The 26,977-nt window shown below is 35.4% G+C and overlaps 1 protein-coding gene across 10 annotated transcripts in view; it reads left to right on the top strand.

The window, feature by feature from the left end:
• PPFIA2 (PTPRF interacting protein alpha 2) overlaps positions 1-26,977 on the top strand; it is a 317,732-nt gene that overhangs the window by 83,308 nt on the left and 207,447 nt on the right. For 2 of the 10 annotated variants that reach the window (XM_065041498.1, XM_065041489.1), the window contains exon 1: positions 14,115-14,536. The exons of 6 other annotated variants lie outside the window; for them this stretch is intronic. In XM_065041498.1, the coding sequence (XP_064897570.1) occupies positions 14,456-14,536 (81 nt within the window). In that variant the 5' untranslated portion in view covers positions 14,115-14,455. Of the gene's footprint in view, positions 1-14,114; positions 14,537-26,977 lie in introns of those variants that run through there. 2 more of the 10 variants (XM_013370087.3, XM_065041507.1) reach the window with 1 other exon arrangement.

Genomic DNA, 26,977 nt, shown 5'->3' with positions numbered 1-26,977 from the left:
AAATATATATGTCGTCTCACATCATAGATGATGAGCATCCCATAATTTCTGTGGAAGGTGATAGGACATGAGAATGCTCAGAATGTATTGGAAAGGGCCTGTGGTTATCAACACCTCCTGGCAATCATTAACTGAAACAAAAGGAGGGGGGGAAAACAGGTTTTAATTAAAAATTGTTTCTCCAGAGTCAGCTGCTTGTAGCTGCATATTGCTGAAGGGTGAAATCATCTGTGAAACAAGCAGATGGGGGGGGGGGGGGGGGGGGGGAAGTTTAAAAAAAAAGTTAAAAAAACTTCAACTTTTACAAGCAGAGGTGCCTACAATTTTATGCAGTACTCCCATCTGCAAGATTCAATCTGATCTGTATTGCAGTGATGTTGAATGTAAAATTAATTGATGCTTTTGACGTCACCAATGTTAATCAATCTGAATTACTTACATATACTGGAAAGTAAAAACTAACCTAATTTCAGGCTGCATAAAAGAAATGAGACTTTGAATCAGCAGGATGCAATGGCAGTGTAGAGAAATACGGATTCTTCTGCGTGGGTGTTAGCGAGACTAAGTTAATTGTAAGGCCAGGTCTTAATCAATTGCATACCTTCTTATTCAGAGAGCAACATCAGAATGTTGAAAACATTTTTAAAATCCTGTCAGAAGAAAATAAAAGTGATCAGTCCACAAAAAGTGTTATTGTCCAGAGTAGTTACTTATGCTGAATTTTAGGATATTTAAAAGAAGTCTGGAAACTTTTTGTGATGGTCTCTGGAAACCAGCCTAAATGCATGGCCAGGCTCTCAGAACAATCTGATCTAGTAGAATATGTGCCTGCTTATTGCAGGGGGCTTGGACTAGACGACCTTTTAAGGTCCTTTCCAATCCACAATATTCTATGATTTCTCCTGTCAAATCAACAAAACAAGCCAACCTAAAGGTATTATGCAACTGCTGCTTTCGTATTTCCATAAGACAAGAAACATCTCCATACTAGACCAATTTAAAGCTTAGAATTACATAAATAATAAATACATAAAAGGAAACATGGACCTGCTGGATCAGTGGCCTAAGGCCAGGTCAATGAGGTTCAACAAGGCCAGCTGCTGAAACCTGTACTTGGGTCACAACAACCCCAGGCAGTGCTACAGGCTCAGGGAACAGTGGCTAGGAAGCTGTGTGGAGGAAAAGGATCTGGGGGTGTTAATTGACAGCAGCTGAACATGAGCCAGCAATGTGCCCAGGTGGCCAAAAAGGCCAACAGCATCCTGGCTTTTATCAGGAACAATGTGGCCAGCAGGACCAGGGAAGTGATTGTCCTCCTGTCCTCAGCACTGATGAGGCCCCACCTTGAATATTGTGTTCAGTTTTGGGTCCCTCACTACAAGAAAGACATTGAGGTGATGGAGAAAACTCAGAGAATGGCAATGAAGCTGGTGAGGGATGTGGAGCACAAGTCTGATGAGGAGCAGCTGAGGGAACTGGGACTGTTGAGCACGGAGAAAAGGAGGTTGAGGGGAGACCTAATTGCAGTCTGCAGCTACCTGAAAGGAGGCTGTAGTATGGAAGGGGTCGGTCTCTTCTCCCAGGTAACAAGAGGAACCAGCCTGAAGTTGTGCCTGGGGAGGACTAGATTGGGTATTAAGAAAAATATTCTTTCTAGGAAGGGTAGTGAATCACTGAAACAGGCTGCCCAGGGAAGTGATTGTGTCACCATCCCTGGAGATATTTAAAAGATGTGTAGACATGGTGCTTAGGAACATATTTTAGTGGTGAACTTGGCAGTGCTATGTTTACGGTTGGCTTTGATCTTAAGGGTTTTTTTCTGCTCTAATTGATTCAAACATTGTATTGTGGTTCATATGTATGTTTGTTTCCTTCTGCAATCATCTCCCAAAGACTAAGATCAACTTTTGCTGCTGCTGCTGCAAAAAAAGACTTGTTAGCACAGCTGCCGGGAATCAATGATTTTCTGTAGACAATACAGGCGGAGCACATACTGGTTTACATCAACAGTGAAGGACAAGTGAGTGAAATTAATTAAAGGTATCCATCAATCTGCATTCTCTCCCCAATTACAGTTTTGTGTTCTTCAGTCAAAAATGCAACTACTACACTGCATCCAGTATGATTTATCTTGATTGAAGTTTTAGAAGGAGTTGATTAATATTGATCATTCATAATCTATTGTTAAGTATTGCCCTAAGCACCCAACGATTTTCAACAGCAAGACTGGAAATGCATTAATTTTTTTATTATGTGCCATAACTTTAAACCTTCTGGTAAGGCTTGGCATGTTTATATGCTAGAAAATCAAAAAGTACTGAGTAATGTTCGTGTGTTCCTGAATGGTCAAACACAATCATCTGTAGTAGTAATCTATTGGCCTAGACCATGGCACACTTTTCATTCACACAAAATTACTCCTCTTCCAGGCAGTTCCTAAGTACAGCCTGGGAATAGGACTGTCACAGGGACCATTCCAAATAAGCAGTTTGCAGGCAGCCCCTTTGGACACTTCAGGGTTGACTGGTATATTTGTATGCTATTCCATGCCACTTGGCCACAAAGAATGGGAACTTTCCTAAACATGTTTAGTTTACTCCCATAAATATAGCTTTCCTTTCCCCTCTAACGGTATCACAGCCTCCATACCAAATCTGCCACGTCTTCTGTTTTAGCTTTGACAGGTTGTGCTTGCCTCTTTCTAGCCCAATTAATGTCTCCAGCGACTCGGAAAGCAACTCCGGAGATGGGCAGTAACAGCAAAACACAGAACATTTGACATGGGATTGCTTAGGAGGCTGATCTTTGTCTAAACTGAAACAAGCAACAACTGAGCTGAAAAAGAGTCTGTGAGAGGGTATCCATGAAACAGATCTGTCCTTGTTGAAAGTTATTGATAATAGCAAAAGCTTATTTTTAGCCCTCATGAAAAGGGATGATTTTTAAGCCTGGAGCTTGATCTAACATGTTGTTTCTAGACTAACTATAGCGTTTAGCATTCCACAACAGACATTTTGTTCTCTAATAACTTTTCACGATTTTACCTTTTAGATGCATTAATTGCCAAAGTGAAATTGTGGAAATTAGGAAAATTTTTCAAGATTCTTGTAAAGCAAATGAAGAGTTCGCTGGTTAATTTAGTATGTGAACAGTTCAAATGCATATGAAGTGATAGAATATCTTGTTTAGCTTGAACAGAGACCAAGTTCATTTGTTCAGATATTAGGAGGTGGAGTATATGTAACTGAAATTTATGGCGCATAATAATGAATGAGTCATTTGAAATTTTTAAAAAATAAAATCACAAGTTTTATTTAAATTGTTGACTCATCTGTGGTTTATTAATATTTCCCCAACTGTTCTATCTTGCTGTCTGTCAAACCACATTCATGATCATCTTAGTTTTTTCAGTTAAAAAGTACAAACGTAGAGTGTAAATGTAGAAAACTGTTCTACCATTTAATGAGATTTCTTTCTTGGTCAGTGTCCGAAAGCTTTGAGTTACAATTTGTGTTTGTCTAAATTGGTTCATATGGCACCTGTCTATTCGGAGGTATAATGTTGTTCATTCTTAGCAAATAACAGTTAACTGCAATTTCAGAGCCATTTTCCATGCGCCAACTAGAAGGTTTGGAGTCTTGTTAAAGGGGCGGGAGTAGGAGTAAGATAAAATGTTTCCCTTTGATTTCCATCTGGATGTGCAGAGAAGAAGCAAAACGTACTCTGTCATGGTAAGCCACTATCTGGAGAAGTAGAGACACTGAAAATGGTTAGGGGTAAGAAGGAGTTTTTAAGTGAAGACAGGCTCTCAGGATTAGCACTGTTTGGTTAAAGGAGAAATAAACCATGATGTGTTTATGTCATATGTAACTGCTATAGAGGAGCTAGACCAGATGTATCTATTTATTTTCTTAACAGAACAGAGGCCAGTGGGTGAAGTTGAAAGGTGAAAATAATTAAAACTGATGAAGTCTAACAAATTCTAATCTGTGTATAATTTTTCTATGTGTATCTTTCTCATAAGGTCTTGCTGAGAATACATACTATATCAGACTTAGCAAAGCAGTAAACTTTCATATGGATAATGCAGGTCAAATCTGTGGTTGGCATGTGTCACTTCTTTTATTTTTTCCAAATGAAAAGCTTCTTCATTTACTTTAATTAGGAAAATTTTCTACATAGGACAATACTGTCATTTGGCTATTCTATTAATCATAGGTGTATATATTTTATACACATCTTAAGTTCGTTTTATATCTGGTGCTTTACAATTTTTTTAAGGATTTCCGATGCCACCTTAAGAACATACTAATTAACACTTCAGTTACTTGAGACATCAAAATTTAAGGCTGCTTGATACTATATGAAATTCTAAACACAATCCTGAGGTTTTAATTGTAATATAAGTATGTTGTATCAGTTTAATATACAAAGAGATAAGTTCATGCTTCAGTGAACATGAAATAAGTGCATATGTAGTACTAAGAATTAAGAATGGCCTGGCCTGAGATTTCTACGTTATTTAACCTTGTAGGTGTGATTTAAATTGTTAGTGTCACAATATCTTGTTTTATAAAACATGAGTAATTTTGCAGTTAATTTTGCTGTGCTCGATAACGTTCTGTATCTTAGTCTGGGGTGTTAATCTTGCAAGTGATTATAACAGCAGACTGAACCTGGATGTAACTGTGAATTTGTTGCTGCAGATGTTGTTTTTCACATAATTTGTTTTAGGAAAGTACGAAAAGCCATTTTCAGGTTTATGTGGTTTTAGTTTTGTTTCAGATAGTTACACAAATAGTTATTTCTAATAGTAAATTTCCCTCAGGTGTACATAATCTGTGGTGGGTTTTTTGTCCTTGATTATAATATTTTCTTGTCATATTTTGATGACTTGTTTAACATTCAGTTCAGGCTAACAGGGTAGGACTCACTGCACTGAACTTCAGACATGTACAGCGTAGGCATTTCTGTTTTACTGCCTCCCACCTCTGTGGTGTGATTCATCACAAACTAAAATAGACATCTAAAATAGGTCAGGAGCTGTGCCCCTTGAAACTGCCTGTCTTTATTGACTTTAAAGGGAGCCTGTGGTAATGCACGGAGACACTGGCCCCTACACTGCAGATAAAGCCCACCCGAAGATGCTGATGTTCATTGCTTCCTTGAAAGAAAGAAAAGGAAAAGCTGCCTTATGTACACTGTTGAGGAGATTCCCATGTGGGGATGTAGTCCTTGTGCAACAGCATCCACATAATTCTCAGCTTCCCACCTGGTATCACTCTACCTGCGGTTCTCTGTCCATGAACAATGCTCTTCTTCTGACCTACCAGCATTTTCCAAATAAGCTATGAGTGCAGAAGAGCTATGAGTGCAGGCACTAGTCATCCGCTACCATGCAGAAGGGATAGGATTTTGTTTGAAGATGAGAGCAGTACTGTCCCAGTATCAGTTTAGCTTCGACTACATTTTTGTTCTTGTCAAGTAGCTGTTTTTCCTGACCATCCAGTCCAAGTGTATGTTTTTAGGCCATGATCTTTAATAGCAACAGTTCTTTCTTCACTAAATATTGCCACACACATTTGGTAATTATCAGTTCATCTTCATCTCAATTTTCTAGCCAGACATATGGATTAAACCATAAGAATGTTAAGAACATGTATGTTACACCGCTTAGAAGTTTATGACACTTTTTAGATGCATGGCAAGATAAATCATGAATAATGCTGCTTAGTCACTTGTGTGATAAATATTGAAGGGAACTTTTTTCCCCTTTTTATGTAATCCAGACTGAATGCAGAGAGGAAATAAAAAAATAGTTTGTTTTTCCTATGTCCTATAAATACCACCTTACTTCCTTAATATCCTATCCTACCATTCTTGTTGGTTGGTTTTTGTTTGTTTTTTCCAAAATGTGTTTAATAAAGAATAAACGTGGATATCATGAAGATACGGATTTACAAAGTAATTTTTCAGGATTTAGCATATTTTGAAGCCGTTCAACTCAAAGGTTAAGAACAGAGTGTTTTTATATTGTTGACTTTTAACTTGTCTGTTGGCAGGAACAGGAGTTGAACTTGATGATCTTGGTGGGTCCCTTCCAACTCAGGACATTCTATGATTCTATAATTCTTTCAGAATTTTCAGAAAGATAAATAGGATAATTGAAAATCAATGTTAAATCAACATTAATCAGCACAGCATAGTCTGTGATTGCCCAAGTCTAAATAATGAAGGAAAAAGAAAATAAAAAAAAAAAATTTTAATCTGAATTCACATTTCCTAACACTGGAAAAGTATCTCTCAGCTATCTTTGTATATTATAATTCTCTTCCCAGAAAAATGTGACGTTTGCTTCCACTCAATAGGTATGCAGTAGCTGGATCTTTCTATATTTTTATAATAGCTTGTAAAGGGAAGTGAAAGTCTGCTGAACCAAGAGCTGCAACACCCATTTGCCCTCAGGACAGTATTGCCTGTTTTGTTTTATAATCCAATATCTTTCCTGTGTTGGAGAGATTATTTTAGACAATATCAGTACAGAAACACTCCCAAAACACTTTTGTAAGGGAAAATGCCACCAAGAGGCTAAGGGGAAATGTGGAAGAAGTAGGATACATTTTTAGAAGAGACACTTTTTCTCCTTTTTCTACCATGACCACTTATCTTTCAAAGGCTGTGTATATGAGAATGAAGAGCTGTGCACTATAGCAAAGTCTTGAAGTCTTTTCAAGCTGCTATGTTATTACTGATATGTGGTATGTATTTAAAGAAAAAAGAAGCGTTAGAAGGTTTGATTTCTTGTCTTTAGAAATAAATGGGAGTTTTGCCTCATATGTAGAATATGACATTTTGTGAATAGAGTTGGAGCAACAGGTCTGACATTTTCAAACTTGCTCAGTCACTCCAAGTACATGGCCTGTTTGGTGTACAAAACTGAGACCTGATGCTCAAAATGGCAAATAACAACATCAAGCAGGGCTGGAGCGACTTGGAGAGGCTGTTCAAAGACTGAACATCCTTGAAAATTAGATGAAAGACGTCTTCAATTAAACAACTGAATTAATTACTGCTTTTGGAAGTATGAATATAAATATTGTTCCCATTAACAATCCTTTAGCAGATTCCAGTTCTCAAGGGTTGTAATCCCATTCAGAATCATTGCTCTAGTTAACTTCAGGACAGAAAAGCTACTATGGTAAATCAGCTTCTGGGAATTTTATTAGAATATCAGTGATATATCAAGTCTTACACAATGTGAAAGAAGGAATGATTGTGCAGGGTTTTTTTGTTTGTTTGTTTTTGTAGGTTTGTTTATTTGGGTTTTTGTTTGGTTATTTGTGTTTCTCCAGTTTACGTTCATTGCATTCAGAAATATGTTCACTGACACTAGAGAAAACTTATGAAATTTTAATGGAGAAAGAAAACAAACAGACCTTCTTTTGCAAAGGTCTCCGGATACCCACAGTCCTCACTCGACTGAGTGTTCCCAGTTCCCATGTGAAATTTAGGACTGATCAGTTGTGATTTTTAGCTTTTGATTCAGATCTTTAAGTTCATACTCATTAACACAAAAGATATTTTCCAGATGGAGCAGAAATAAAAATAAATGACAAAGGCAATTGACTTGGCACAAGCTTTCCTGACAGCCTTTATCTTCTAGATATAATTCTGCTACTCATTTTCATTAGTCATTTACTGTCTGGGTAGTTTTTATACTTGTGGAACAGGATATATCTCAGTGTATATAAAGACCACAGAATCGTTATAAAATGAATGAATGGTACTCAAATGAATTAAAAAGTGCCTTTATGAAGAAAAAATACTTTTGAAGGGGGGAGGTGCAGACGTGCAGGTTAGAGAGGATATCTATTAATAGTGAGTTGTGCTAAGTAGTAGTGCTTGAACATGTTATCTCAAATTTGTATCTTTCGTTTTTCCATGGTACGCCCTCATGCTATTTTTAACCTCGTGATGAGGCATATAATGTAAGATGTTAACTTGAAAAAGCCACTCTGCTGAGGTTGATACATAGGCAATGATTATTATCTCTTATGTTCTTTCATAATTTCTCTCATCCTTAATGTACTGTGATCCTTTGCAGTAATTTATGTGATTTAAATGCTACATTTACTGGTAAGAAACCACTCTTATTTTGCCAAGTGCAGTGATACCACTGTGTATAATGTTACAATATAAACAACTTAAGGGACATAAATAACAAAAGTGATACCTAAGTGATATAGTGCAGGGTGAAAAAACAAGCTGAGTGTTTTCGTTATATTTTTGCTACCATCTGGAATCACATTATTTTGTAGTTTCTGGTGTTGGTTCATCAAGAGTTAATTTTAGATTCGACTGGAATTGTATTAAAAATACTCATAAATGCCAACACTGCTATGATTCTACATCAAAAAATATCTTTAATTCTAAAAAGCCTTGGAACTTTTTAATGAAATATGTAGTTATGCCACAAAACAGAAATGCAGTTGTTCCCGGCATCAGAAGTGAATGGCAGAGGACACAGTTTGTGGACTAAATATAGCTTAGTGTCTGTGCTTTTGGAGTTGAAGCCAAAAAGTTGTGGAGAAAAGTGTGTATCTTTTCAAAACACTAAGATACAAATTAGTGAAACAGACATAAAATTTCCCTTGATTTTTTGTTGTTTTGTTTCCTTACACATTCTTGCAATTCTGCCATCCTCTTGTCCTTTAATTCTCACATTATGCTCAATGTCCAGAACACTTCTCTATATTTAAGTGTTATGTTTTCATTCAGTTTCTATTTTAGATTCACTCACTGAGTCACTGTCATTAACATATAACTTAAAAATAGATAAAAACAGTGTTTATATTGAGTTCAGTTAACTAATAAGCTTCTGTGCGCAATCTTGATTTACTCACGGTCAGCTTATATAGATGAAACACAGATCCAGCGCTGAGGACTTGAAGTGTTTCAAGAAAAACAGAATGGTACTTTGGATATTTCATCTCAGCTTTGTTGAACCATGCAGAAAGGGAGTCAGATATAGCACTATTTTATCAATAAATCTTGAAAGTGTAAGAATTAAATTCTCACACTTGTGATGACCAGAATATTGTAGGCCACTGTGGCACAAGAGTCCTGGCTGCAGTCAACAATTGCCTGTCCAGAATGTACAAAAGGAAGGGAAATACTACTTGTTAAGCAAACAAATTGCAAAATCAGACATTGTATCTTTTCGAAATATTTGCATTGTGGTTGCATATGATGATTGTTGGTTACGGGCTACATACTTGATAGGTTGTAGAAAATGTATTCTGGATTCGCTCCTGTATTCTTAAACTCAATTAGATATTGAATCAGTGATTTTAATTTTATTGACCTTTTGTAGCACATAAATAGTTAGTGTTAGAAAAATGAATTCTGAATTTGCCGTTTAAAAGAGAAATGGTTTTGAAAGTTTGAAGTTGATTAGTTGATGTTGACTCTGTTTTTTCCAAAATAATTGCAATATTTGGTAAAATGCCCAAACATATACAACAAAGCAAGGGTACTTTGAAAAGGAGTTGCATTAATATTTGCATTTCCTCTGAAAGTTTGAGTTGTAAATCTTCTACTTGAAAGGGAAGCCATTGTACCGAATACACCTGTTGGGACATGTTTTATCCTTTATGGTTGCTGAAACACAGTTTATACAGCTAACAGAAGATAGTTTGTTCTGGAGTTTACTTGCCTTCACAGGTTACACAAAACCTTGTGTTTGAGGTTCAGATAGAGCTCATAAGTGCATACTGACTTCATACCAGCACTTGCTCTTGTAAGACCTGCTTCCCTGTACAAGTGTTGGTATTTTTATAGTCAAAATATAAGGCAAAGGGAAAAATTATGAAGAACAATTACAGAAACAGGATGAATAACAGGCTTTACTTATCAGTAAGATGAGCTGATCTCTTTCTTCAAGTCTTCCATTCTAACAAAATTTGCTGTTTGTACCAGATGGCTGAAAGGGAGCAAAAACTTCCTTGTACTATACTTCATTTGCCTTAATTCTCCCTCCCACTTTGCTTTCTGGGAGCTATACCAGCTGGGAAAGGTTAGTTTCTGAAACTTGATATGTATGAGTTTTATACATTTTTTAAAGTATATTCATTTGTCAGATAATACATTTTTGTGTTGCTTTTTTCATGAAAAAATTGAAATACTTTTGGTCTAGAATGTCATTAAATAAGGTAAAAAGAATTGTAAATTCTTTTGGATATGGAGAAAAATTAGATCTGATGTGTGAATTTATGAAGATGTTGATTGCAGTTTGATTATGCAATATCAATATCTTTTGTCAGAAGTGAGGTAAAGTTTAACATATTTTTATCCATTAATAGTCGGACATCAGAACTCTTTACACATTAACTGTTTTCAGTGTAAATCAAATTCAGGGAATTTTAGCCAGATGAGTAATGTATCATATGATACTCCCTTTGTACTGATGTCTGCAACAACAGATTTTAAAGAAACACCAGTTCAAGTACAGTGTTGTACATTTTGGAAGCTTAGTAGGGTTTGTGGGAGTCTGTGAAGTAAAAATGGTTTGATCTAAGTTTAATGTGAAAGCTCTCTGGTGTTCTAAAAATGACACACTCTCACTGGTCCTAGAGGAAGGCATGTTTCTTTAACATTTTTTTTTTCCTTAATAGAGACAGAAATGAGAACAGTATGTGATATAAAGTACATGTTTCTGGATAATTACTCACATAATTTAATAAGAGCTGGTGATTTAAATCTTAACTCAAAACATCTGCTTTTCTATTGCACTACATATTCTGAAGAGAAACTGTATCACACAAGGACTAGCATATTAAAAATCTAAGTGTGTTTGGCAATTTAAAAAAGTACATCTTGTCTCTGCAGTCAGAGATATAAGTTTTTGTATTAGTGTCCCTAAATTTTCAAAGTACTTCACATAATAGTCTGACATAGCTATATATATTTCTTCTTTTTTGCTGTGTAGCTTCCTGTGTTTTTTTGTTACACAAATATTTATCTACATATATCAACGTATATGTACATTTTTGTATCTACTATAAAAATAGTAGGCTACACAACCAAAAGAACAATATTTTTTTGAAAAAAAATATACCACACTGAAAGTTTTGGAGAGGGAGTATCTAAATTGAATGCAGAGTCAACATAACACATATAATACAGATTCAAAGCTTGGTAACTCATACATTCAAAAGTAATTGGAACTCAAGCCATCTCAGAAGCATTACCACATCTCATACTTTTAAGCATGTAGGATTTCTTTTCATGCAAGAGATTTTTTTTCCTTCACTACAACTCTTTCACTTCATGGAATAATTAAATCATTCATTGGAAGGCTCATGAGAGCAAGTATTTGAATTGGAATTACATCCTTTGTGAGCACTTCTACCACTGAGCTATAGTCATGGTCTGTAGGTCTGTTTCTCTGTTTGGCGCATTGATTCTTTTCAGTTTATTTTGTTCCACTTTCTGCTCGCTTTCAGGCCGTATTGCTTGATACCCAGCTTAGAGGTTGCAGCATTCAATTAGGCATGGGAGACCTGGTTTCAGCTCCTCGATCCAAGGAGACTGTTGAATCCCAGCTTTGCGGTTGGTGGCTTTTCTGAAATGTGACTGTCTCCCTCAGTAACTGCAAACACGCATTTTGCTGTGCATCAGTTCATACTTTACTGAATTTACCTATACTCTGACCGGTTCCTGAGAGGAGGCTGATTTCATTTATTTCAGAAAAACACAATGTGACACAGATGTTTTCAAACTCGAGTGTTACATCAAAATTACATTTTGATTCCATGAGAGTCCTGCAAGAGTGTGGTGTTAGCCTGTTTTGCAGTGAGCTAAAAGAAAATTTAAAGTCATTATCAGGAGCATTTTTACATTAAGTAAAAGTTAGTGGAGAGAGAGAACAACAGTTATAATGCTATGCCCTCTCTCCAGATCTATACCATTTAGATAGGGAAATGTGTTTATTGGAACTCAAATTCAAGGGGAGGAGGAATTGTGGTTTTGGTGGTGGTGGTGGGTTTTTAAAGTGCAAATTTATTCACCTAAGCAGGAAAGCCAAAACAACAGGTAAAAGATTTGAAACAGTATTTTGAGAAGCAGTATTTTTTAAAAAAATAATAGGCAGCTAAGTCATGGCGGACGGTGATCTCAATAAGAGCACCCAGTGGAAGGCTGCAGCTAGAAGACAGGCAGTTCTTGAGGAACAAATTTGGAATGAGCAAGTCAAAATACGGTGATAGTGTTATGATCATGGAAGATGTTCTGGAGACAGTCACGAGAGCAGTTATGTGTAACTTTATTATTGACCGTTTCTTAAAGATATTGACGATATTTTTTTAGGACTGAACTAGCTTAAGGTTTAGCAAATGCCAGTATGGGAAGATGAACTGAGTTTCCTTGAGATAGAAACAAGGATTAAGAAATTGTGAACGTTGCAGCAAGAGAAGTTCAAACTAATAGGTACAGTTATTTAGTAGTGTTTAGTAGTGTCTCCACTTGTTTATTGGAGAATTGTACATGAGATTTTGCACATGAATTCTTCAAATTGCGCATTTGGTGTGGAAACTAAGAGGTAAATTTCTGACATCTTTCAGGGCAAACAATTTTAAGTGCCCATAAAATAAACTTCATTCATTGCACAACAGGGAAATAGAGTACATTTGGTAGGCAGATTATAAAGAGGAAAGTATTAGATCAGGATAAAAAGTTCTATACTCAAATTACCAACAATCTGGTATCTTTCCTTTGACCAGCTGAGGGAACCCTTTGCTAATACCAGCATCTAGATCTTCTGGAAGAGAACTGTAAAAGGGGAGAATAATCCATAATCTGAAATCTGGATTTCAATAAAATGTTCCAGATAGTAGCTTTGCTTTGATTCAGTAAATGTTAAAGAAGAAACATCATGGCAATTATAAGAAATTGTTAGACATGACTGGGATTTAAGAGGATTTTTTTCTCTTTGGCTTACAAAATATGATTATTGTGCTATGCACCACACTGGCATACACATTTAAACAGGCAGACATCTCTGCATCTATCTCAACTCCTTTCACGGTCATTTTACTTTAGAAACTGTATTATCTTCAGTTGCTAAAAGCATTAAGATAAAACAGAACAAAAAAACAGAGGCAGCATTGTAACTCGCCAGGCTTTTCGATTTTTGACAAGTTTCATTTTGAACGTACCATTTCTTAAGTGATTTCTCTGTCTTTCAAGCCTTATGAATAAAATACAAAGTGCTTGACAGAATGTGTAAAGTTAATTTTCCAACCTCTTTACATTTTTTTACCCTTTACTGAAACCCTACTTTTCAATTTTTGTAAATGGAACACTTATTTTTTGCTGAAAGGTGTCAAGTTCTTTGAATATTACTTCCTTTAATGTCTTCATGTAATTCAAGTGATCTATGTGTGAAGGAAAAATACAGTGAATGCTTTTTGGATGTTCAATGCAGGTGTTCAAAGTATCATCAACCTTAAAAAATATCTTTTTTAAAGATACTGTATATATATAATGAGCAAAGCTGTAGGTGTCTAGTTTTGTGAAGCACAGTAAGGCTCAGAATAAAATTTCAACCTTAGTAATGTTAGGTAAACCTTCCCTAAAGACAGATTCAGACTGAAGATGAGAAAAAAGAAGTAGAAAAGAATGAGAAAAGAGTGGCTTGTAATGTGTGTTATATTTAATTTGACAGTAGCTCTGTAAACCATCTCACAAATACGTATTTCCCATCATTTGCAATCTGTAGGAGCACTGAAATAAGAAGAAATATAAAAAATAGCAATTTGTATAGCAATGCACTGTTTCTTTCATCTAGGCAAGACAGTCAAAACAAAAAAACACACCATGTTATTTAAAGCGAGTTGTTATGTGTTAACGTAGCTGTCAGCAATCGAAATGGCAAAATTATCATTGTTGTCAAATAGAGCTATAAACTGAACACACGGCATGCTTCAGGTTAGTCAGAAGAGGTCCTCTGCTTTTCACTGTGCATGCTTGCTTGAAATGAAACTGTGTGTTATTGGTTAACTGGGATGCTTAGCATAATCACTTTGCAAGGCTGTGGTAGAGGGAGGTGATTATCACGGGGAACAGATGGGCAGGTCCAAAGCGTTGCCAGATTCTGCACAAGCTCCATATACTGTGGGTTCTATCTCTCTTTTCTTTGGCATTTCTAATTTTTATTCATTGTGCATATTTTAAAGAGCTAGCTGAGCTAGAGGTCAGGGAGCAATGACCTTAGAGTTTAGCTCACAAAGGTAGTGGTGGGGAATTCAAAGTGCTGTCACTGTACGTCTGAACGGATGGGACAGACTGCATTTTGTCCAATTGCCTCGCTAAATGTATGAAAGGATTTATCTCCGAGCTTAGTACTCTACTCTGCGTCTGTAGCTCTCTGTGGATTGTATTGTGTGTGTGACCAGAAATGATATTCTTGGATATGAACACTGTCTCTGCCTCTCCTAAAGTGCATCCTCCTAATGGGACCCGGTTTTATACTTTTCAGGTAAGTGAACTTTAACAAAACTGAAACGATTTTCCTTGGTATTTAAACCATAGTTAAAGTTTGAGTAAGAGTAGCTAATAGGTTAATAAGCTTATGTGTTAATTAGTTTTGTGTTGGTAGGAGAAAACATGTACGAAACAATATTATCACATTAAGTTTGCTGCCTTAAAAAAATCAGCATGTAAATTGTTCCTAAACAAACATAAAATTGTGTTCACAAAGATTTTGCTATTGATTGTTTTACCTAATAATATTATCATCTTACAGTTCCTTAGATTTATCATTCCTTAGGTGGACCCACACTGTCTTTCTGTTTAGTTCAGATAAGCACTATGCTGGCATTATCAGAAATTCCAAATTTATATTATACAAAAAATATTTAAAACTTTGTATGTTGTACCTGTCTGGATTTTTTAATATTAATCCCAAATGTGGTTTCATGCTAGCTAATGCTTAATTTGATTTATATGGACAGTAATCATACATGTGCAATTGATAGAACAGCAGAAACTGTTGTTAGGATTATTAAGGTTCTCAGTTTTAAGCCAAGTTTTGCCTCACTCAGGTAAATAAGCTTATGTGCTTAGATAAAGGTAGGAGTTTATTATATACTCTAAATCTAATGTCTAAAGCAGTCTAATTGCAACCATCTTTCAGTAGCATTTATTAAGAGAAATCTTCAGTGCTTTAGCTCTGAAAAAGTATGTAATCCTACATTAAAATGTAACCATAATAAAAACCCCCACAACTCCCTTGCCCCAGCTGCTCCTTCTAGCACTCTAGCCCTGCAGGACAATTCAAACACTGCACTACTTAAAGTGGCAAAACATATTTCAGCTCAGCCTCTGATGCAGTTAAGATTTAGATAATCTTCCCATTCCTGATCCTGTAACACTTTTGTCTTTCTGATTACTATTACTATATTACTATTATTCTGATTATTGCTATTGTAGAGAGATGTCTTTAATATGTAATAAATTCTGTGTATGCTACCAGACCAAACAATCTGAGGCAACAAAAAATTGATTGCAAAATGCATGGCAAACTTCTTTCACAAAATACAGGTATCCCATTCTTTGGGTCCAATAACTGCCTTTCATTCTTGTCTTCTTTTAATCTGTTGTTTTTAATTGTGCTGTCTTGCCCTTCTTACAGTGTTGTCAAATGATAGTTGAGGGCTATGCAGAAAGAGTGGCACCCTCCTAACAGTGACGATCTGCTGATCCTGGCAGTGATTCAGAGACATGAATGCCCCAGGCCTGTTCCTCTGCAGCATAACTACTTTTTTTTCACACACTGACATCTAAATATTCTGTACAGCCTCCTGTAGCTATGCTCTTAAACACAGTTCCTGACGTCAGGTATTCTTTCTGAGTGTGTCGAGTTGAAAAAGTCACTAAAATTAGGATGCTTGGTTGTGATACCAAAATGACTGTTTTATTGTATGCTACGTTATGAAAGTAAGCACTAACAATGAAGTATATAATTTTTTTACAGCACGTATTGTTGCTACTAGCAATCTCTGTGATTACTGTAGACATTATCCCACATACAGAAATTTCTCTTTTAAAAACTATTTCTTCCACTGATTTTTAAGCTAAGGGGACAATAAATAAAAGAAAAATATAGCTGAATTTCCTGTTGCATTCCAGATACTTCAGTGAACAATGTAGACTTAAGTGACCTCAGAACGTAAAGCTGCTAATTCAGGACAGTCTGTGTTTGTGTTCTAGAACAACTTAGTGTTATCAGTGCTAAAGGAATCTCTGAAAATTTTAAAAAATTGATGGAAGAAAGCCTATATCTTCCTGTGATGACCTTTTGAAATTATTTTTTCTATTTATGTGTTTATATATGTGCTGTATAAAGAAAGATGTATGAAGCAACTTTGCAGTTCTTGCCTTGGCTTCCTCTGTCATTTCTTGTTTTCTAGCTTTTGACCATGTTTCTGGTATCTTCTTCATATGGCTCTTGTTACTCTCGTTAGTTTTTTTGATCTGTTTTAAACTACTTTCACATTTTGCTTTCTGACCTATTTTATTGTTTCTGTATGTTACGTTGTAATCTCCTTGAGACAAAGAATCTCTTTCATTTAAATAGCTTGCAAAGTTGTGGGACAGCTTTATGCTTCTTAATTTGGAATACATATATGCTGAGTTTTCAACTAAACATGTGACAATAATCTTAGCAAAACCAATATCCAGCGTGTTTTAAACTGAATAAATAAAAGAATTGTCAAATGAGGGCCTGAACTCTGACTGATGCAGGGTAATGAGTGATTAAGCTACTGAATTAATTGTTCATTGATGTAATGATTAAGCAGGTGAATTAATTGTACATTGATTCAAAACCACAGCATATTAATTCTTTCAGCAGCAAAAATGGTACTAAAGAAGCACAAAGCTTGTGTGCAAGTTGTAACTTTATTATTGGCATTTCGCTGATGTTCTTAGGAAATAAGACTGAATTGGCCTCTACTGGCCAAGAAATCAGAGTGGCCATACAGGGCTGCATCCAGCACAGCATTTGGGCTGGGAAGAATCATAATTAGTGGAAATGTCTACAAGCTTTTAAGCATTTATTGAGCTCTCAATCAAATGATTTGAATAGTATGCTTAACAATCAGCGTTATAAAGTGTGTTCACTTTATAAATAAGCATTAATTGAAATTACAAGTCTGCCATAGATTTCCAAATTCAGATATTTTCCTGCCTTATGGACTTTATTTTTAGTAGATGAAAATAACAAGGAATTTCTTGAAAACCAATTGCAGCATTTAAAACTATATTTTCACCTGCAATGACAAAGGATGAATAAAGAGTTTTTTCACTTTCTCCTTCTCTCTCAGTTTCTGTATTTTATTAGTTTCTTTGGTTTCCAGGACACCTACTATTCAGAAAAAGTACTAAATTTGAAAATTACATCGATACCTGCAACTACCTAGAACATAGAAAATTACTAGTACCTTTGTTCTGCTCAGGAAATCTGTCCTGCAATTCTGCAAATGTTAAAAGCCTGGTCTGGTTTTGTATATTTGCTGAATCAACTGGCATAATTACTAGAAGCTTAAGCTTTGATCCCTAGACTATGCTTGATTAAAGCAATTAAAATAGAAAAGTATATGGGACGAGGTCATCTGAAGAAGTTATATACTGTATGAAAGGAAGGAGTTGGAATGCTGTTATGAACAAGGTTTAGTTTTATAATGACCAAGGCAATACCAAAGTTTGGTGCTTTGTATTTTGATATCTCTCTGTTTCATCTCAATTTGCTTGTGCCAACCTTGGCAGACTTCTGCATCTATATAACAGAAAGCAGTGATTGTCTTTCTTTTTGTCTTCAACCCTGTGAAAAAGATAGCTTTTTGCTACTCTGTGTGGATATATTAGTTTGCCAGCAGTGCCACAGTGAGAATGTATCTTTCATGACCGTTGTAAACATCAAAGTCCATGTAGTAACATTTCCTTCTCACTGGTTGGTCTGGTATTTTACTATATTTAGAAATTAGTTGCATAAAATAATGATAAAGGTGGAAAAGTTCGGATTAGAAAGGAGATATTTTAATTTTGATTCTTGATTATAAAACTGGAAATTTTAATATACTGAAAACATATTTTTCAGTCAAGCTGTTTTTATAGAGAACTTGAGAGTGGTATCTTTTATGAAAGCACAGCACAAAGGAACTTAATTTTGAAAGCTCAGTTTTCTTTTTTGAAAGTTGTATAATACTGCTTTTATTATTTAAAAGCAACTCAATTATACATTGGTGTTTATCATATCGCATAAATATTTTTTCTTTTATTGGTTGTCTACAGTAATCCATGTGAATACTAACTTTCACGATTTCTAAACATTCAATTTATCTTCACATTGTACACAATGTTTATTTCAACAGAATTTGAAACCGATAGTCTTTTTTCTTTGCAAAAGAAAAACACTGAAGTGTTTCTATGAACAGTATTTTTAGCTCTTGTAACTTTCAATTATTAAGCTTAGCATGCATTTAAAGCACAGATCTGAGCACATACCTAAATGGGGGCTAAAAGGAGTTGTCATTAGGTAGAGCTTAGGAGTTAGGCATCTGCAGTAGGGAGAGACAAACACACTCAGTTTGTGGCGGTACCCGAGGTCTCATGGATCTGGTGCATCTTTAGCTTTCAAATCAGCAGGATGTAGTAACAGTTTCCATAAATGTGTAACACGAACTTTCAAATATTTGGAAGAAATATTAGCCCATTTTACATTTAGATGAGATTCGTGGCTTGTAAATTAACACTTAGGACAACTAGAGGATACCGTTTTTTGATAGCAAGTAGTGAAGTAAGGCCTGGTCTTTTCTGAAGCCTTGGGAAATGTAAGCAATTTTTTAAAGTTATCTGATGATCAGAAGGTCTATTAGGAAATAAAATTATTTTCTTACAAAACCTGCAGAGAAATCCTAAAATATTCCTATGACATAAAAGTGTTAAGTATGCTATGAACCACTGTAAAAGTGCATTGCTGATCAAAGGTTTGAAACTGGGTTACTGGGAAACTGGGAAACATTTCTGTACGTAAAACATCTATCACCATGATACTGATTACTACTGGTTTTTATTTCTTAGCAACTAGATGTTACACTCCAATGACAGTGAATTAACAACAGAATGTAAAAAAAATATTACTTTCTGGTATAGAATGTGCTTTGAGCTGTGTGAAAAAAACATATTCTACAAGAATAATAGATGCACTCATTAATTTTCCTATTATTTCCTATATTAATTGTTTAAATGAACTGTACATAAAACTTCTGTTTTATACTGTCTTGTAGTTTTAGTATTTTACTAATCTTGTTCTTTCACGTATCTGTTTATATGGAAATAATAAATGCAGTGAAAAGCCTATCCTGTAGGAGAAAGTGTCTTGCTGAAATCCATAATTTCACTTATTAGCATACATTTATCATTAGAAAAAAAAAAAACACATATTTTTAGTGGTGGAGATGGGATACTGGTCATCTTCTATCTGATATAATCATTCATACCACTATGAAGTTCTTGTGTATTTGAAGTATTTGTGTATTTGAAGTTCTTGTATGTGTATTTGATGACTCTCTTCCTACTCTGTGCAGACTTAACTGCACGCGTAGAATATACACTATATAGAACATGCAGAATAGGGCCAAAAATGTGTGTGTGCTTTCAGAGCTGTGTCACCTGGTCCACAGAAGAAGTGTGGAAACTGATCTTAACCTGATCCCTTCAGCTGGCCAACCATGTGGGCAGCTCCTTCCAGCAACCCTCTGCCAGGCAGGGGATTTCTTCCATAGTTTTGCCTAAATACAGATTTTTCTCTTCTTAATGCACTGGCACAGTATGTTTCTTCTACAAACATCACATAAAAGTAGTACAGGCAAGATCTTTGTGAAAGCTGCAAATGCATAGCAAATAGGTAACTTGTATCAGTAATGACAGTAAACATCAGTAAAATGCCAACAAGAACAGGAGTGAACTGAGTAATTGGTTTTGTCTGCAAAAAGTTGTACAGATTATGTAGGTTGTTGTAGATTTCAGAAGGTTTGAAAGCTGTGTTAGTGAATATAAATTCACTGGCTGTCAGTGAAGTGTTTTTAAAGATTTCTGACAGGTTAACATTGACAGAAAATAGTGATGCTGGACCAGTGCTTTACCCTGTAGCCAAAAAAAAAATTGTTAAAAAGTCTGGGTGGTATCAAAGAAAGAGGACAATAATAAAGCAATTTGCATTGCAAATAGTTTGGAAATATTTATAGCTGTATAAGTGGGTTTTATATAATTTTGGAATTTGGAATTTCAGAGGAATATGCTTACAGGCTCTTTTACTCTGAAATAAATGACAAACGGCAATAGAAGCTGGTCTTACTTTACAAGTGAGTGTTATTCATTCTCATTTACTATTATTATTCTGTGGTACGTATTTTATTGCCTGTTCTGTGAATAACAAATTTTCCTGCTCAAATACAGACCTTAATGTGGTGTTGATCTGAATGTGCACCAAAATATTCATGTTCTCTGTATTCAAAAATTACAAAATTTTGAGGGAAAAATATTTTTTAAAATATACATTAAAAGATGATATTCCAAATAAACTTTCAATAAGTCTCATCATTCATTTTTCTGTAGAAAGGAGAAGACTGAGCATTAGTTCATCATCCCAGCTATAAAGACAACTAGTTGGTTTAATCATTTTACTAGGTTGGTGAGAATGTAGCACTTGGACTCCAAAATGGGAGAGGATTATTCAGACTAACGGGAAAATAAGAACATCGGCTAAGTGTTCAGCTAAAAAACCCTACAACTGTTTTACTGTGAAGTATTTGCTATAACGTGCCTTATGCATATAGAGAAATATTTTTGTTTGCATAGGGTTTTGTTTTGTTTTTGCATAATTCTGTTGTGCCAGAAAACGGTGATTTGTGGTCATCATAGCTAACGAAAGACCATGTCCTCACCACCAGCAATCCTGTTCCTACTCATGACATGATGAGTATCTTTGAAAACCTACTTGGTTTCTGGTTGGCTTCTGAATTTTAGCTGGAATCGTGCTGAGATCCACCTCACCTGCCAACATATATCCTTTTCAGTAGCACTGCATGGCCCCACATTTTCAGTAGGTTTTTTTTCTAGCTAGTCAATAAAATGCTCTGATAGTTTTATGAACATGCTGCTCTGCAGTGAACTGGGAAGGGTGACTTGACTGAATATGAGCTGCCTGTTTCGCTCTATAGATACATTTGCATCCTTCTCTGGGTGGAAACACATGTTGCTTAAGGAAGAAATGAGAAACAGTATGGTTCTAATAGAAGCCTAATTACCATGAATGTGGTGGTGGGAATCAGGAAAACTAATCCTTCTCCCCAAAAGCCACAAGATGAAACTAGACATATGTTCACGCACAGACACATCATTTCCAAAAAGGAGTTAAGAAAATAACAGAATATGGAAGGATTCATTCTATAGTATTTTTCAGTTGTGAATTATGTTGTTTAGTCCAAAAATATTACAATTAGAGTAAGCAAATAATACAGGCCCTTAAAACATATGCATAAAACAAAGAGTTTAAAGACTTTGTGTCTTAATTCAATATTCATGTAAATTTTTCTTTTGCATATCATACAAAAGTATTTTGTCCATATAACCGCACAGTAATGAAGGAGAGCAGTCAATGCACCTTTCCCATGCAGAATTCCTGTCATGGAAAGGGTGACTGATTCTTCTTTATAAAATAGTGGACTTAAGAGACAGAAAGTACCTTTCCTCTCTCTCTGCCAGAAGCACTGGAGCTAAAACAGAGCTGCGGTTTCTTTTGCAGCTGCGTGGATGTGACCAATAAAAGCAACGGACTAGTAAGAGGAATAGCAATAGTAGTGATTTCCTGACATTCCAGAAATAGGATCATGGTACACTATCTGGATCATAGCTAGAATCTGTGTTTCTGGCTCTATTTCAGAAATGCTTTCTGTGTTGGATTCTGAACTTGGGCTTCTTTTACCATTATTTGTGTAGAAAATAAAACTAAAGGAAGGAATATGGGGTATTTTCTAAAATGGTAAGAATATTAGGGATTATTACACAATGACGTGTATTGGCTTGATACTGGTTGGTCCATTCTTTTAACTAAACACAAGCTGTATAGAGACGCAGAATGCTTGGATAATAAGCTATCCTCAGAAGGAAAAACAGAACAGTATAGGGATAGCCTGTTCTCAGAGCACAGATTGCATCTCTGTAGATGGGTGTCCTGAACATCATGTATAAATTGTCATGACAATCTATTGGAAATGGTATGGGTTTTCCCATGGTAAGTATTATCAATCTTGCTATGCAGCATTGCTGGAACTTTGCCATCTCTGTCTGAGAGGAAACTATCCTTCTTTCATTGTGTATTTCAAATATATTCCTAGGAGTTGCCTCAGATCTAGATCATACTGCCTCTTTGTTCATATTTTGCTGGACATTGGACCAAGTAGAGAAGAGTACCACTTTATGCTATTTAGTAAAAGAGAGTGTTTAGTCTGGAAGCTTTTAGTACCATTTCAGTCTTGACTAGTTATTAATACCATGTAAAACTTAAGCTTCGAATTTGTTCTCAATGTAGCTTTTACTGTCTGAAAGCCTGAATTAGTCAGCTATAAGAACATAAATGTAGCCCTCTGTATCAGCTGATAAGTTTATGCTAATTAGATATTCTTTAGAAGCTGGAAATACTGAATATCAGCACTTAAAAATATTTTTAATTTGGAATTTTTCATTTGGAAAATACATAGTCTAGAGCAAGATATAGTTGCATAGAAGCAACTTGTTTGTCTTGGAATAAAAAAAAAAAAAAGGAATAAGCATAATTAATACATAGCACCGTATTCGTTTTCTTTTATATAAAGCATTTTGTCCTCATAGTCTTTTTGTACATAGTTCATAAATTTGTATGGCAATAGGATCTGTTACTGGCCTGTTATTCATATAGCATTTACTTACACAGTCTTCATTATCAACAGCATCATCTAATTATGTTGAGAGGTGGGTTGAACAACCTGGAAACTTCCTATTCTTTTTCTTACATCTGTCTTAAGGCAAGAAAAAAAGCAGATGAAGACAAAAAATGTGAAGTACTTGGAATGTTGAACTGTCCTGTGATTGAAAGCAAGCAATAAAATGTGTGATTTTAATGGTTTAAAGTTGAGATGTAAGAGATTTTTTTTTTTTTTGCCGAGGAACTTATTACCCTATAGATGTATCTATTTTGGAGAAATAACTCTGATAGAAACATTAAAGTAAATAGTCCAAATTTACTTTTATTCACAGATTGCTTTTCATTTTGAATTGAGTGGTGTTAACATATATTACAAGATTTTTAATACCAAATTTATTAGTGATTATTTTAGTAAATTAATTTTATTTTGCCTCATCTATTCCTAGTCTAGTTCAATATTCAGTTGGCAGTTATGTTTAGCATAACATTTATGGAGGACTATGAGGCTAGGATTGTTTTGAAATGACAGCTGAAATAATTCAGTTGATATTGTGATTCACTCAAATATGTAAACAAATGAGAAAAATAGGGATTAAGTATTTCCACTGAAAGAATTAGAATTACTGATTCATGGAAATTTAAGTGAGCTGTTTATATTTTTTCACAAGAAGAATTATGCGGTTTCACATGACTAAGAGTGCTTGTTCCTGTGAAATGTGTTGTTTGTAGTGATAGGTCTAACTAAGTATGAGTAGATTTTATTTTATTTTAAATAACGTGTTCTAATACTGCATGAATGGTGGTGGCACAGTGTGAGGAATTACTTTGTCTACAGTGTCAGCCATAACAGTGTTGGTGCTGAGCAAAGCCAGAGTGGTGAGGAGATGCGCTTCTGCAATAAGCCGAGGTGTAGGGGAAGCTACTTGATCTGGATTCCTGTGCTCCTGTTTCCGTTAGGAAGTACTGTGGTGGAATAAAAGTTAATATCTAGAGCAAAAGTGAAGGGTCTGATGTCTGTGTCATCCACATTTTGGGCCCAGGTGGGTTATTTTGGAATAGGTCTAGTAGGGTCCCATTGGCTGAATGTCCTTTAATGGATGGAGAGCATTAGGTGCGCGCTCAGAGATTATCTTTCAATTATATGTCATCCAGGAGGGATCCAGTTCAGGCACTCTGGAATCATGGTGCAAGTTAAGACAACGGGGAAATCTGCTTCAGACATGGTGCAAACTAAAATGCTAACATAGGCTTGATTTCTCTAACAACAGGCTCTGATAAATAGCATTTCAGAATAAGATATGAGTCCTGTGAGTCCCAAATCATATTACGGGGGAGTGTATTCCTCTGAAGGAGTCCAGAAAGATAAGTCTCCCTATGTTGAGCTAATCTTTGTCAAGATAACTATATTGATAAAGGCTATATTGACTCTCTAATGTCATACAGTCATTTCAGATGGATCTTTACACATTATTTGCAGTGTGTTTTATTATTTTCCTAGGATTCCATTACTAAAATAAATATTATATGGAGAAAATTACTATTAGCTTGTTATTTTCTGGCCAAAAAAAAAAAAAAAAGTGTTAATGTACCATTTTGATGAAGCAAAGAAAAGTATTTTTCAACATTAAGTTATGGAAACCTCTTTTCTTTATCATAGTTTTATATTATTGATAGGCAGATAGAAAATTATTTCAAGTTAGTAATTTGGTCTCTGTTTCATGTAGTTGAGGACCTGAATAACATCTTGGATCAGTGGATGGGTTTGATGTGTCTTATATGGTTTGAAAACAAATCTGGCCTGTTGGCCTGAAGCCTTGGATGGCCTAGCTAGCACTGTAATGGACAGTGGAGGAAAGAGCTAAATATCTGCTACGCTGTGCTCAGCAAAATAATGAAATTAGTAACTAACACTAAATACACACACACACATCTATTGCTTGAAATAAAGCTGTCAACATCAACCTTTGTACTTCGAATAAAGACCTGGTGACAGCAGTGTGGATGTTCATCTACTCAGACTGGGAACATCGTTGCTTCCTTGAGATGGTCTGTGGATTTTCAGCTGGTCAGTAGAAGAGACCAGAAGATTTTTAAGTTTGAATAAACCAAGGGGTGATATTAAAACCAGATTTGGAATTCTCCATCAACTTCTAGTTTAGCACCAGAAGAAGCAATCCTCTCTCCTTTCAGTCACCATCATGTTTCTCACATACATAAAACTATAATAGCACAGGTCACATAACAACTACAATTCAATGAAGAAAGAATTTATAGTTCTGAAACAACCTCAGAGAGGAGGCGATCAGAAATAGTTTGTTGCTTGCTTGTTTGTGTTTTGTTTTGGTTTTGTTTGTTTGGTTGGTTTGGGTTTGGTTTTGTTTGTTGTTTTGGTTTTGTTTTGTTTTGGTATTTATTTGTTTGTTTCAGATAATAGTATAAAATTCAATGCATTTAACAAAACTATTGATCAAGGAGTCAAGGAAAACTTCAGGTCAGCAGGGAGCATAAACACCAAACTAAAAGTTACACATTAAACGAAAGAATCTGTCAATTCTGCATAGATCTTCCTTCAAGAAATGTTAGTTTTACTTCTATTTCTAAACAGAGTATCTTTCCAAGCACACAGAAAGCTTCTTTGCAGATATCATTTGTAAGAGATTTATGAGGATTCTAGAGGTACGATGGAAAGCTATAATGGGTTCATTATGGAGGAAGAGTGCTTTGAATTGCTTCTCAGAGTTGGATTACCAGCAAGTCATGGAACAGCTATTGTCTTTGATTCGAAGTAGTTTTGGAAGCATCAGTCATGGTTTTTAGTTAAAGCTTAATTGGTTTTTGTATTTACCATAGTATAATCATGTTCGGTACTCAATATGTTTTTTTTTTTCCTCTCTCTCCCTCTCAGAAGGCACTAGTGTTGCATCCTTTTGTATAGTAAGAAAACACAATGTAAAACTTATGTTGAGATATTTTCTACTGTGTTCCCTTTTTCTACAGTGACTCAGTGAACAATATGCAGAATACAACTGATACTGAATGCAGTAACATCAAATAATCTTTTCTTCCAATGTTGTGCTCTGCCATAGCACAGCACACCTTTGGTGACTTGAAGGCAGACAATACTTACCATGGCTAATATGAAAGACTGTCCCAGTTTGTTATGTGCCATAAAGGAACTCTAAATTTGCAGAGCTCTGCTACTAAAGAAGTCATACCTGAAGTCAATTGACTCTTCGCTTTGTCAGTATTCACTATTCACTGGTGCTGATTCCAGTTTTTCAGACAAAGGTGATCTTACCTTTTGGTGGCTCTCTGAAATAATTAGATGCAAACTGACACAAAAATACGCCTTGATCAAGTAACAGAATGAATTTAGTTTTTCTGTACGGAGTCCAGCAGTATTTTAAATTTACGAACATTTATTTTCTCCTGACAAGACAAAGCTCATCTTTTTCACTGCATTTTGCTTTTGCCCTCTCATTATCAGCATTAAAGACCCAGCAGGATGCTACATGGTGCACAACACCTTTGACATTTGTGGAATTAGAGCTCCTGAGGGTGATGTCCCAGGTGGACTAGAATTGTAACATATTTTGGCTGTTTATGTATTAAATAAATAGGTATACTTTTTACATTTATCCCAATATTTAAAAACTCCTAGTCTGTTTTTACTACTTGTTAAAGGTACATTTAATTGAATTCTTCATGTAGTTCTTATTCATCTTAGAAGCTTGTATTACATGATTTTCTAAAAACACCAAGGTTTGTGGTGAAGTTCCTCAATAATCGTATGTTTTAGCCTGCTCTTTTATAGGGCATTTTCTTGTCATAGACTTCTAATAATTTCAACTTACAGTTTAAAGCTGCATGCTTTTGGTCAGGTATTGGCATGCAGTTGTTGTAAAGTATCTTTTTGGGAGTTAGACAGCAGATGGGCCAAATAGCCTTTATGCA

Source organism: Columba livia, chromosome 1 (genome assembly GCF_036013475.1).
Source record: "Columba livia isolate bColLiv1 breed racing homer chromosome 1, bColLiv1.pat.W.v2, whole genome shotgun sequence".
Taxonomy (NCBI): domain Eukaryota; kingdom Metazoa; phylum Chordata; class Aves; order Columbiformes; family Columbidae; genus Columba; species Columba livia.
This window is presented reverse-complemented; position numbering and strand designations above follow the sequence as displayed.